Consider the following 13,812-nt stretch of genomic DNA (forward strand, 5'->3'; position numbering starts at 1 on the left):
AGGCTTGGGACACTGTTAAGCAGTTTTTATTTGTAAAGTTCATCTCACACCCAATACAGCTGGGTGCTCACATAGTGCATAGGATTGTTCATTCATTTATTCAAGAACATTTACTAAGCCATCTACTTTCTGCCAGGCACTATTCTAGGCACTGGAAATAAAGCCATGAATAAGGTAGATAAAAACCTTGCTTGCCTCCAGTGAGAGATGACAATGAGTAAACAGCTAAAAAAATAATAAACAAGGAAATGCAAAATAATGGTAAGCTCTGTGGATCCATTAAAGATATGGAGGTGGTATCTGATTCTTTCCATGTTTGTTAACGGATGGGCTCAGCACAGAGAAGACTGTCAACCAGCAGTGGCCAAAGGCAGAGCTCCGTGGGAGACTGAGAATCTGACTACTCTCTGTCCCTCTCATCCTTTATCCGTGGTCTGGCCAGATGTCCCTCAGAGTGTGGACTCTCGGAGCCCTAATGTAATGGTCTCTGCATTTGGTTTCCAGGAGAGCAGCCCCCTCCGCCGAATTTTCGGTGGACAGGACACGCCACTTAATGTCCTTCCTGACCATGATGGGCCCCAGCCCTGACTGGAACGTGGGCCTGTCTGCAGAGGATCTGTGCACCAAGGAATGCGGCTGGGTCCAGAAGGTGGTGCAGGACCTGATTCCCTGGGACGCAGGCACCGACAGCGGGGTGACCTACGAGGTATGCGTGTGCCTGCAGTGGTGAAAGGCAGACTTCCCGAGAGCCTCCTCCTCGCCCAGCCCTGTTCTGCGTGTGCTGGACACAGAGGGGAGACTGACCCAGGCTCTGTTCTATGTGAACTTACAGTCTGGTAGGGGAGGCAGCACAGTCTCCTCATCACTTAGAGTATGACCGGGGCTCTGGGAAGTGTCCGTGCAATGGCCAGGCGGGCAAAGGGAGGGACTCTGCTAAGGAGCAGTTTACAGGTAAGCAAGAGAACAACATGCCAAAGGCATAGGGGCAAAAAACGGGAGGAGAGAAAGAGAGAGCACATGGGGGAGGGGGGAGAGAAAGAGAGAGAGAGAGAGAGGATGCGCAGTGCAGGGAACAGCAGGACGGGTATAAGGCTGGGCCAGATCCGGAAGGTTTCTGGACAGCTGGGCTAAGGAGTTTTGATCTGTCCTGAATGTCATATTTCTCAGCTATGGTCAACTGCACTGAAATCTGGAGCCTTCAGAAAACCAATGGGAGAACAATCTAGAACAGTCCTCAGCAAACTACAGTTTGCAAGACAAATCTGCCCTACAATGGGACTTGGAAATAAAGTTTTCAAAGCCAGCTGTACGCATCCAATTACATATTGTCTGGGGCTGCTTTCCCACTACAACAGCCAAGCTGAGTATTAGCGACAGACACAGCATGGCTCACAAAGCCTGAAATATTTACCAACTGACCCTCTACAGAAAGCAGTTTGCTGATGCCTGGTCTAGTAGGAAGACTTGTGGATTCACACCAACCAGGCTCAGACATTTCCTAGCTGAGATGACCTCTCTGAAACTTGGCTGCTTCATCTGGGCACAATCTTCCCATGTATGTGGGAGAATTTTAAGGTATAGATCTAGAAATTTACAAGTACAGCATATGGCATGAATAGAAATCCACAAATATAAATAGTCGTTACACTTGTTAAATTCCTATCAAAGTTTTTGTGCTGATCCATATAACAAATGGCTTTTGTGGGTTTTACCATTTTTTTTTTCTCACTGTCTGCATCTGTGTTTTTTCCTGCAGTCACCCAACAAGCCCACAATTCCCCAGGAGAAAATCCGGCCCCTGACCAGTCTGGACCATCCTCAGAGTCCTTTCTATGATCCAGAGGGCGGGTCTATCACTCAAGTAGCCAGAGTTGTCATCGAGAGAATCGCCCGGAAGGTACTGGGTTAGAGCTCACTCTGGCACAGACCCTTCCCACCAGGAGTGCCAAGAAGACTGCACACCTTTGTGCTCTAGAATCAGGGATTCCCTGGCAGAAACCACCTCAGGATATGAAATTCTTGGGCCTCCCAGAGTTTCCAGCATGCAAAATATTTTATAAGATGTAAATGAGCAAAATGAACTCAATGGTGAGGCCCAGTGCTCAAATGAATGATTTGATCCAGGCAAATCGATGGCATCATGAGTTCCATGATCAATTACTAATGTCTGCCATGGGTCAGGAACTGGGAAGAGGTGGTACGCAAGCCATGTATTTACCATCCCTACCATGTAGCCACTCCTGCTTTCTTGGCATTTCTTTTTCAGTCGGATTGTAAATGTCTGCCCAGGATTTGTACAGAATGGGCATTAGATTTTATGTCCTCCTTCATCTTTCCTCTACGCATTCTCTTCTTTCTCTAATGTGAGCCCTCCAAGTAAAATTCCTTTTGCAGGGTGAACAATGCAATATTGTACCTGACAATGTCGATGATATTGTAGCAGACCTGGCTCCAGAAGAAAAAGACGAAGGTACGTTTTTTGTCTTCCTTTGTTGCAGGTGGCAACATAAATTGGCACCACCCTTTAGGAAACCCATGTGCTAACACGTTTTAAGAACCATAAAAATTTCATATCCTTTAACTTGGTAATCCCATCTCTGAGCATTTCTCAAGAAATAATTAAAAACGAGGCCAAGACTAGGCACAAAGTGTAAGGGAATTGGTGAAGGGATGACATGGGAATATGTATTCAACAGCATCAGGCCTTTAAAATGATCACGTAAATCTCATCTGAATAGGCTTCGCAGTCTTCAGACCACTCTCTGCTTTGATTCTCACACTGGCCATGAGGCAGGCCTGAGTACATCCGCTCCCCCAGAAAGCAAAGTGAGGCCCAAATCCTATCGTTGGGAGGGAGTGACAGAGCCACGGTTCAAGCTCAAGTTTTCTCACAGGATCTGAAGCCAGGCAGCCTGGGCTCTCATTAGCCCTGTGGTCTTGTGCAAGAAGCTAACCTTTCTGCCTCAGTTTCCTCAGCTGTAAAATGGGGATGATAACAGAACCTACTTCGTAGAAAGTTGCTGTGAGGATCAAGTGGGATGAAACATGTAAGGGTCTTAGAATGATGCTGGTACATAATAAGAACTCAGTGAATATCGTATACCCTTATTCTTATCATGACACCTGTATATGGGATCACTGGGAAGATGAAGACACAACATAAGAAAAGCCTCGTGCTTTCCAATACTGCCTGTGATATACCTGTGTAGAAACAAGGCCTGCCAAGGTGAGGGACTGGAAATGAAAAGATGTTCATGTTTTGAGGAAGGAATAGTATGAGAGTTGTTCCAATGATTTTTATTAACAAGATATTTATTAACAAGATGTTAAAATATAATTTTTAAAGGGAAGTGAATGGCTGCTTCCATCCCAGGAGCACCCATGCTGAGGCTGGTCTGGCTTTTCTTGTCCCCAGTGGGCTGGTCTGGGGAGAGGGCCAGTCGCGGCTCCCGAGGCTCCCAGGGAAACATGCCAAACACTCTTTCCAGATGACACCCCCGAAACCTGCATCTACTCCAACTGGTCCCCGTGGTCCGCCTGCAGCTCCTCCACCTGTGACAAAGGCAAGCGGATGCGGCAGCGCATGCTGAAGGCGCAGCTGGACCTCAGTGTCCCCTGCCCCGACACCCAGGACTTCCAGCCCTGCATGGGCCCCGGCTGCAGCGATGAAGGTGAGGAGATAGCCCAGACCAGCAGGGGCTGGCAGGAGCTCAGGAAGGGAGGGTCTGCCTGGCAGCGTGGGCTCCTCGCACCCAATCAGGCAGTGTCCCTGGCGGGGTCACTGTGACCCTGACTCTAGATGTCAGCAGGGCCCACCTCAGGCAGGCAGACCTCGATCTGCAACAGTGCTTGAGGACTCTGAACACAGAACCTGTCTTACCACATCAAAAGAATTCTCCAGATTGATGGACTGCCTCCCTCTCTCCCCAGCCATGGAATAAAATATGCACAAGTTACTAAAGAACTAACAAACATAGATAATCTTATGACAAATTACAGATAACATGTAGCCTGCTTCTGAGTCTCAACTCCAACCTTTTTTTAAGGAGCCGGTGAATGGGGTGACCAAGATTGAATTGAGATCCATTGCTCTAGTTCTGCTATTCATGGTCTCTTATCTGTGCTCCACCTCAGCCTGAGTCAGAGTGTTCACTTCTTTATGTCACAACCTTTGGGCAGATTGCAGAAAATCTCAGTCTCTCTGCAACTGTGCAAAGGTCAGGCTTGAACTATGAGGGTGCAATACCTAAGCCCTGATGGCTCAGGCTTCCAGATTGCACTAAGCCGATTGCTGTGCAAAGGTTGGCTGCCTGCTTCTCAAGGCATGACTCCTCTCTCTTCCTGGATAGATCTATACGCTGTGCTCTGACCTTACAGAGCGCAATGAGGCAATGCGAGGGGATGTTTAGGCTGGATGGCTGGATGGCAGGAAGAAACCCACTACCAAGCTGAGGATAACTAAAGCAAGTTTACCCCACTGCAGGTCATTCACTCCCTGGCTCTTCCCGGGGAGCAGTCTTAAATGCCACTCTTGCTGTACGTCCATGGTGGTTTATTGCTAGCTATTTTTGCCCACAATAAGGCACTTTGAAGAGGAGGAAACCCTGCCATAGACGGGCCATTCCTATAAGCAGGCAGGGGAAAAGTCTGACGTGACCCGTCAGTATTGAAGGCTCTCTTTCTTGGGGCTGGGGCTGGGGAGCCGTCTGACTAAGGTCTCAGTGGGAGTCGGGGTCTTTAACCTCCTCCTTCATAGGGAAGAGTCTTCCTCATGCCAGTTCAGGTGGCTCCCGGGCGGTAATGACAGTTCTGAAACATGCTGGACTGTGCCTGTTTTTTACCTGGGGTAAAACACTGCTTGTAGGGAAGCAGTCCAGGCTCCCTAGAAGCTACCCCGCCCAGAGCCAGATAAAGTTCCCACGTACTCACATCAAGCTCCTTTCTGCACGTACTTATTTGGGGGAGTGGTTGGGAATAGGAAGGAAGTAGAGGCCTCTTTAGACATCCTGAAGGAATTATTTGTATAAGATGCACGGACTTCCTTGTGTTGTCACAACTGCCTCTTAGTTAAATGTCTTCCTAATTACCTGGCCGAGTTCTCCCAGCTCCCAAAGGTGAAGCAGACGTGTCAGTTACATATGCTTCATAAGGCCTGCGGCTCAAAACTATCATGAGTTAAATACAACTCACGTGGCCGATAATGTGTTAAAGATTCAGACCTCTTCCGTGCACTTCCATCCTCGACTGCCTAAGTCCCCTTGATTGCCCACTGGTGCCGTTCTTGGTTCCCGCCCGCGGGGAGTCCCCTTCGCGGTCCGGCCCGCAGGCTGCAGCGCGCGCTCGGTGTGTTGCAGACGGCTCCACCTGCACCATGTCCGAGTGGATCACCTGGTCGCCCTGCAGCATCTCCTGCGGCACAGGTATGCGGTCCCGGGAGAGGTACGTGAAGCAGTTTCCGGAGGACGGCTCTGTGTGCACGCTGCCCACCGAGGAGACGGAGAAGTGCACGGTCAACGAGGAGTGCTGTGAGTGCGGCGGCGCCGCGCGGGCGGGCGGGCGGACGGGGCGGTCCCGAGGCCGCGGGCGCGACTCAACTCTGCCGGGCTCCGCAGCTCCCAGCAGCTGCCTGGTGACCGAGTGGGGCGAGTGGGACGAGTGCAGCGCCACCTGCGGGATGGGCATGAAGAAGCGGCACCGCATGGTCAAGATGAGCCCGGCGGACGGCTCCATGTGCAAGGCCGAGACGTCCCAGGCGGAGAAGTGCATGATGCCCGAGTGCCGTGAGTGGGCGTGGGGATGGGAATAGGGGAGGCGGCGGCCGGGGACAGGCGTGGAGGGCCACAGCATCCCCTACCACCACCGTAAAGGTCGGAGGCTGAGCAGGAAGAAAGCATGGTCCTTGCAGGGACTTCTTGCTCCATGGAGTTCACTCACTCAAACCCATGGGTCAGTGCCACTTCACTCTGGGATTAGAGCAGGGGACGGCATGGGGGGCGTTGTGGGGCCAAGGAGATCAAAGAAAGCAAAGGGAGCCTGTGTTCAGTAGCAAACCTGGCTCTTGATCTAGACACCATCCCATGCTTGCTATCCCCCTGGTCCGAGTGGAGCGACTGCAGCGTGACCTGCGGGAAGGGCATGCGGACCCGCCAGCGGATGCTCAAGTCCCTGGCAGAACTCGGAGACTGTAACGAGGACCTGGAGCAGGTGGAGAAGTGCATGCTGCCCGAATGCCGTAAGTCCTGGGGCTCCCAGAAGCCCACCACTTCTCTCCTACGTTCCTGGGTCAGGGAAGCCCAGAACCAGCCCTATGCTGAGATAATACTGCTAGATCCGATAGCACAACTGCTGGGGAGGAGCGTGCAGTTTGGGTCTCTGCGTTGGTAGTTACTTAAAGCCTGCAGCCAATCTCCTCGTTAGTAAAGTGGGGTTCCTGCTACCGTCTACAGAACACACAAAGTGCAAGTTGCTGTGAAGTCTTAATGGGAGACACATGAAAAACCTTTAGCACAAGGCTTAATAAACCTCAATTCTTTCCCTCCCCAATTATGGGCTTATCTGACCCACGGATTTTCCAAGCTTTTTAATTCTATACCTCTTCCCTGCAACCATTTTATTTACCCATGACCAGAAGCTGGTCATTAAATCAGTGACTCCTGCAGCCTAGTAAGAAGACTAGCAAGAAAACAAACGAAGTGCTCAAAACCTTACTGCCCCGCCTCCCCCAATCGCCTGCCAAATCTTTATGGTCAGTTGTTTTTTATTACATGAGGCCTAATCTCTAAGCGGAGAAAGCCAGTTTAACTGGCCTGTCCTGCACAGGCTGCTCGTGTAGGTGGTGAAAGGGCAGGCAAGCTCACGCTGGCTGTGATCTGCCCTTTCTGGCTCCCCCTAAAACGCACTTGCAGTCTTTCCTTCTCCCTCCCCTTGTTAGAATTCAGGCTGCCTGCCCAGTTCCCACCCCAGCTCTGCCCCTCACTGGCTTCTAACCTTCAGAGCATTTCTGTTCCGCTGTTGCCTCATCGGTGAAATAGGTTGCTCCAAGCGTGAGCACTGGAGCTGGCGAGCACAGGCCCCCATGGCTTTTCCAGGCTACAGCACCTGGGCCGTTTAGCCAGACTTGGCCACGTGCAGAGATAACCTGGACATCAACTAAAGAAACCTGTTGTTTCTAGCAACTAAAATCGGCCCATCGTTCAAGCCAGCTCACTAGAGTTGGGGCCCCAGAGCCTTTTGACTGAGACAGTTTCTGACTTAAAAGTCTTTATATCCACAGGGCCCACTGAAGGGAGGGAGAAGATGAACATTTACGCAGCACTTACTCACTTACCAGCTGGCAGCATTATCTTGTTTAATCCTCAAGACTTAATAAGAGAAATAGCATTATGCCCATTGTGCAGATAAGAAAGCTGCCTGAGCACCCACAGGGAAAAAAGGCCTGAAACTATTGAACAAAATGAGGATATACTAGATCCAGCTTGACCCTGACTTTGCAAGGCCTGTGGAGATTTTGGAATCATTTTACTCTCTAGGACACATCCTAAGAATCACACTGATGTATTTTTTCCCCTTCATTTGTGAGAGGCTGTCTTAGTAAAAATTTGCTGGCTCTTGTGATGTGCTAAACCATAAAACACCACTTGCTTCTGACCCTCTTCTGAATTTCCCATTTCTGGCTCCTGTGTTTTTTGCACAGACAGCCATTTATAGGACACAGGATGATGTTGAGGACAAGAAAAGCTGCCTAGGTCTATGAAAGCCACAATGTCCTTGATATTGGCCCACCCGTTAGCGTGTGGACTTGTTCTCTCCAAAGAAGTCAGGCAGCAGGGGTGGGGCTTGTTGGCTTTGCTCTGAAAAACACCACCAGTGAGTTGAAACTCCCCTGAGAAAATCTGGGTCCTTTGGACTGGGGAAGTCTGGTCTGTGCCACTTCAGGCTGATTTGACAATATTCTAGGAACTCACAGAGGAGGGCAAGAGGCTCTGAACACATGCAAAGTCCCCCAAACCTTTTTTGAGTCATACAGGGGGCACAGAATGTGGGTTATGACCTGGCACCAATCCTGCCTCTACTGCTTACCAACAGTGTGGGCTGGATGAAGTTGGCCTCTTGGAGCCTCAGTTTCTTCTTCTATTAAATGGGATAACAGAACCTGCTTTGCAGTTCTCACAGGCTTGTTGAGATGTTCAAAGGAGTGTAAGTGGCCATACCTTGTTTCAGACATGAGATACATTCATACTCATCTGTGTCTTGCCAGCCATTGACTGTGAGCTCACTGAGTGGTCCCAGTGGTCGGAATGTAACAAGTCATGCGGGAAAGGCCACATGATTCGAACCCGGATGATCCAAATGGAGCCTCAGTTTGGAGGTGCACCCTGCCCAGAGACTGTGCAGCGAAAAAAGTGCCGTGTCCGGAAGTGCCTTCGAAATCCGTCCATCCAGAAGTTGCGCTGGAGGGAGGCCCGAGAGAGCCGGAGGAGTGAGCAGCTGCGGGAAGAGTCTGACGGGGAGCAGTTCCCAGGTATCGCTCCCAAGCGTGGGGCCACGCTGGTCCCCCGGGCAGGCGGGGTCTGCACTGAGCTAAGGCATAGGTCTGTCAGAGAGAGGAGTCGGGAAGAGACTACATTTTCTGGAGTCTTCAGACTGCATTTTGAATATTTAGATACAAATTTTTCGCAAATATTAAGCTAGCATAATTTATAATGGAAAGGATGGGGGGGCACTTTATCAAAGAACCTTTATGTAACATAAAGCATAATCACCTGCCCAGTTTACAAGCAAAGAACCCTTGGGAATTGCGTAATTCCTTCCTTTCTGCACATATATAAAACCAGAAGTCTGTCCAACCTTGCTCAAAATCATAGTTATGACTTAGTGACTCCATAGAAAATAATGATATGGACATATGTGTCAAAGGAGTCTTGTTCATCATTTAGGGAATGTTCCCAAGGACCGCCCAGAACAAGTGGTCCTCCATTTTAAGGGTGTGGCTCAGACAAGGTGGCCCTGGCCTGAGGCTCTGTGATTTATTTTTGCAAGGTTAAAATTTAGCAGCAGTGTCATGTTAGCCTTGAGTTTTATTTCCCCAGATATTATTGATCCAGGCTGCTAAATTACTAAGTGACAAATGCTTCAATAGAGCAAGGAACCAAGTACTGAGGGAGCATCTTACTTACATTGAGTGGCGTTCAGAGAGGCAGATGTCAGAGCAGGGAGAATCAGAGTGGGCCTTGAAGAAATTGTAGGAGTTTGCCAGTTAGCGAAGTACATTCCAGGCAGCAGGAATAGTAACTGCAAAGGCAGAGATCCCAAAGAGCATGGCCTGTCCAAGCAACAAATGGGATGCGGATGGAACACAGAGTACAAGGAGGCAGGAAACCAGGCTGGAGAGGTGGGGGCCAGACCATTAAAGGACAATGGCCTGCTCAGGGACTTGATTCTGTAGGTGGATGTTTTAAGCAAGAGAGTGACTTTAAAGATCTGTGTTGAGTGGTTTGGAAGTGGTAAAAACGGAGGCACAGAAGCCAGTTATTAAATTTTGTTCTCAATCCAAGAGGAAGATTATGTGTCCGCCTCCTCCAGCTTAACTTGCAGGATCCAAGACTTAAAAAAAAAAAAAATGCCTGTCTGAGGCTTCACTACTGAATAAACTGGCCGGAGCCAAGAGTGTGATATCATCAGCAAACTAATGAACGATGGGTTGGGAAGATTCATGGTTAAGTCTTGCGCACAGGCCGATAGATGTTCTTTGGATTCCCTGGAATGGGTAAAGGTGCCCATCTAAAAGTAAAGGTTAATGGGAAAACCAAATTTCTAATTATTTTTAAAGGCCCAGCTCAAATTACCCTTTTCTTCTCTCTTAAGATGCTCCATCTGCACCTGGGATGATGAGAAATGGAGGGAGTATGAGTAGCTACCTGACAGTTCACCATCCTTCCATTAGGAAGCTGTTCGCACAGCAAAATGTTGCCTGTTGCACATCAGTCAGCCAATCAACAAACATTCCTTAAAGCCAACTATGTGCCAGGCACCCCAAAATTGTAGCGATTTTTGTTTTGAGACAGAGTCTCGCTCTGTTGCCCCACCTATAGTTCAGTCATCATAGCTCATGGCAACCTCAAACTCCCGGGCTCCAGCGATCCTCCTGCCTCTGCCTCCTGAGTAGCTAGGACTACGGGCATGTGCCACCATGCCTGTCTAATTTTTTTCATTTTGAGTAGAGATGGGGGTCTCCTTCTTGCTCAGGCTGGTCTCTAACTCCTGAGCCCAAGTGTCCTCCCGCCTCGGCCTCCCAGAGTGCTAGGATTATAGCCGTGAGCCACTGCACCCACCCACAACTGTAGTTTAAACAATCATTAATATGATTCTGTGGTTCAGTGACTTGGGCTGGCTCAGCCGGACGAGTCTTCCAAGGTGTAGCTTGGACTCATTCATGTGGCTCAACTGGGGATGGAAGGGCCTGTGGGATGGCTGAGGCCTCTCTCCGTGAGGTCTCTCCAGTAGGCTAGCCAGGCTTCCTTACACAGTGGCGGAAGGTTTCCTAGCAGCTTTTTTCAAGCCATGTTTTCGTTCATGTCCCGTTGGCCAAAGCAAGTCATGTAGCCAAACCCAGATTCAAGAGGTGGAGAAACAGACTCTGCCTCTTGATGAGAGGAGCTGCGAAGTATTAATATTTATCACCATTTTTTTGCAATCTATCATATATGAACTAACAATCCCTAACAACGACTCTAACCATTAGTTAATTCAACAAATCATTACATACAGGAGCAGAGGAGGAGCCCAGACAACTAAATTTCAGTTTTACTAGAGTTCAGCATCCCTGCTCTGTCCTCAGTTTCTGCTGGCCTAACCAGGTATTTTCATGCTTTCAGGCTGTAGGATGCGCCCATGGACAGCCTGGTCAGAATGCACCAAACTGTGTGGAGGTGGGATTCAGGAACGCTACATGACCGTAAAGAAGAGGTTCAAAAGCTCCCAGTTTACCAGCTGCAAAGATAAGAAAGAGATCAGAGCATGCAACGTTCACCCTTGTTAGCAAGGGTGCAAGTTCCCCAGGGCTGCACTCTAGATTCCAGAATCACCAATGGCTGGATTGTTTGTTTGCTTGTTTAAGACAATTTAAATTGTGTACACTAGTTTTCATTTTTGCAGTGTGGTTCGCCCAGTAGTCTTGTGGATGCCAAGGACATCCTTTCTGAATCCTTCCTGGTGGGTACTGGCTCAGTGGCGCTCTCTGACCTTCAGCCAGCCCTCTTCCTGCACAGAAGTGAGTAGTGTCAGCCACCCTGTACTAAACTGAAACGTGTCCCTGTGGAGCTTCCACCTGGCCAGGCAAGATAGGGACCTTGGCCTCCTCCACACGGAGAGGCAACCATGTCTGGAAATGACTGTCTGCCTGGGTCCCAGGGTGCAGCAGGTAGGAACCCTTCCTGGTCAGATGGAGAGAGCAGATTCCCCTCGTTCTCATCAGAAAACGACTGTTTGCCCATCTCTTTTCATTTAGTGGAACTTTAGGTCTCTTGTAAAGTCTCCTCCGTCATCAGTAGCTCCTGGGGAAGACAGCTGGTAGACTTGATGAGAAGCATTGATGTTGGGTGGTTGGGTGGCTTTTCTTTCCTCACTGAGAAATTCTGAATACATTGATCCCACCCCTAAGATTGGTTCCTGTACCCAAGATGATGGCTGCTTTATTTAAAGGTAAAGTAACCAGTTCTCACACCTGAGATAAAGGGTACTAAGTGTATAAAGTACTTTTTCCTTGCCTTTTTTTTTTTCCCCCACAATTCTTCTAAGAAGCCAGCTCTATAAACCTTTTGGTACTAAATCCTTATTGGAACTAAGGCCAAGGCAGCAAAATTGGCCTCTCTAGCAGTCCCAAGCCTGAGTTTTAAAATCTTCCTGCACACATCTAGACTTTCAAGTTTTCAAATCAGTTTCTAACAAAACATTTTTGTTATGCAAACATTTTGCTAAGTCTGCCTAGAGCCTCCCAAGTCATTCTTTCAACAAAAAAGACTATCTCCAAAGTTATTTTTTAGTCATGAAATTTTATATGTAGAGAGAAAAAGTACTTCAGAGACCAAGGCAGAAAATCTAAGAGAAAGGAATATTATGGAATCAAGCTGAGCAAGCAATTCTGGTGCAAAGTCAAATCTGTGACAACTATCCACACCAGGGCTTGTGTCCTCCTGGACACGCACAGGGAAGGCCATGGGTTTACATCTCCTTCCAAGCAATCGTAAGCACACCAAATTCAGGGAGATCAACTACCAAGGATTAGTGTAAAAGGACATTTTCTCAGTTGAGCCCATCAGCAGTTTTTGCATTTATTAAAACTATTGTTTCATTTCTCTTGCAGGCCTTCATTATTACTGCTTAATCCAAATATGTACCATGGATGAGATGCATACAATGCTTTGAATACACTACTTTAAGTATTTGCATTAAACACGTCAGGATATTTCCAAACACAACATATATGTACTCTAGCCCTGAATATGTACTTTCTTTAACACAAGATAGACTGTTCAATAAAAAACTCATTGGTCTGTCTTTTGTGTTTTTAAGCTAATTAAATGTTCAGAAGCTTGGGTCTTTTTACTATTGTCATCCACCTCCATCATTTTCAGTAAAAGATATGGCTTTTGCTCCCTCATTCTGGAGGGGACATTATTACCACATCTCTGAGCTACATCTGAGTTGTTTCCAACATTGTATTTTTAATCCTTGTTTTCGTCCCCCAGAGGAACATAATATAAATAAATAAGTTGTTTAATTTTCTACTTGGACAAAAAAAAAGTCCTGATGTAGAATCTGCCTACTTTTGCAACATTGTTCTAAAGTATCTAGGTGCATATTTATTCTCAACCCATGAAAATCAAAGTTCCCTAAGACGGTGATTCCTACGTCCAGGAACAAGCCACCCTAGTATCTCATGTTCTTACTTGATCCCTGCCGGGTACATTTCTAATCCTAATTTTGGAGACTTAAAACCAGGTAACTGGCTAATGGCTGAGAATGAGTAACAATTCTTGTCACAGAAGTGTTATTTTTTGTTTGCAATGGGGAATTTATAAGAAATGTCAAATCTCTTTCTTACCAAAGTCTTGTGTTAGGTGGTTTATAGTTTTTCTGGCTAACCAATCATTTTGGAAATAAAGACTTTTTACTACAAAAATGAAATCTGTTTGGACTTCCACTTGAGATAAAAAAGAAATCATTAGACACCCAGTAGAAACTGCCATGTAAAGAAGTTATAAATGTTGTATATCTTTTTATCGATGGCAAACCAGTTGTAATCCAATTTCCATCCACATTTTACCAGTAAGTTCAGAGATATTTTTCCCAGCCAGACATTGGGCCACTCACCTGTCACCTTGCCAACGCATTTTATTTGAAGGAAATCTGTTGTAGCAAATGAGAATAAAACCTGGGCTTCTTTAGACCCAGAATAAAAAGATTTTGTGCCGTTTTTAATTTGACTTTTGTGTATTAAACATATTTGGACATACTCAAAGTCTATGTACTCCTTTCAGGGAGTAAGGGAGCATTACACATTCTCACATGACTACAACTCTCCAAAAACAGTCCAGGTCAAGTCCATGGCTAAAATGTGCTACGGTTGGAGCTTGTACCCACCAAAACTCATGTTGAAATCTGATCCCCAACGTGGTAGTGTTAGGAAGTGGGTCCTAGTGGGAGGTGTTTGGGTCACAGGGGCGTATTCCTCATGAATGGCTTGGAGCCATGGTAGTGCCTGAGTTCTAGCTCTCCAGAGACTGGATTAGTTCCCATGGGAATGTTCCCAAG

General features: G+C 47.6%; 1 protein-coding gene across 1 annotated transcript in view; it reads left to right on the plus strand.

Moving 5' to 3' along the window:
* Positions 1-13,484, plus strand: part of SPON1 (spondin 1) — a 233,774-nt gene extending 220,290 nt beyond the window's left edge. Inside the window, exons 8-16 of the mRNA XM_069469615.1 lie at positions 505-706; positions 1,757-1,897; positions 2,395-2,470; positions 3,489-3,671; positions 5,355-5,525; positions 5,613-5,780; positions 6,068-6,232; positions 8,258-8,521; positions 10,875-13,484. Coding sequence (XP_069325716.1) covers positions 505-706; positions 1,757-1,897; positions 2,395-2,470; positions 3,489-3,671; positions 5,355-5,525; positions 5,613-5,780; positions 6,068-6,232; positions 8,258-8,521; positions 10,875-11,038 — 1,534 coding nt within the window. The 3' untranslated portion in view covers positions 11,039-13,484. The remainder of the gene's footprint in view (positions 1-504; positions 707-1,756; positions 1,898-2,394; positions 2,471-3,488; positions 3,672-5,354; positions 5,526-5,612; positions 5,781-6,067; positions 6,233-8,257; positions 8,522-10,874) is intronic.
* The last annotated feature ends 328 nt before the right edge of the window (positions 13,485-13,812 follow it).

The sequence above is a fragment of the Eulemur rufifrons genome, chromosome 6, assembly GCF_041146395.1.
Source record: "Eulemur rufifrons isolate Redbay chromosome 6, OSU_ERuf_1, whole genome shotgun sequence".
In the NCBI taxonomy this organism is placed as follows: Eukaryota; Metazoa; Chordata; class Mammalia; order Primates; family Lemuridae; genus Eulemur; species Eulemur rufifrons.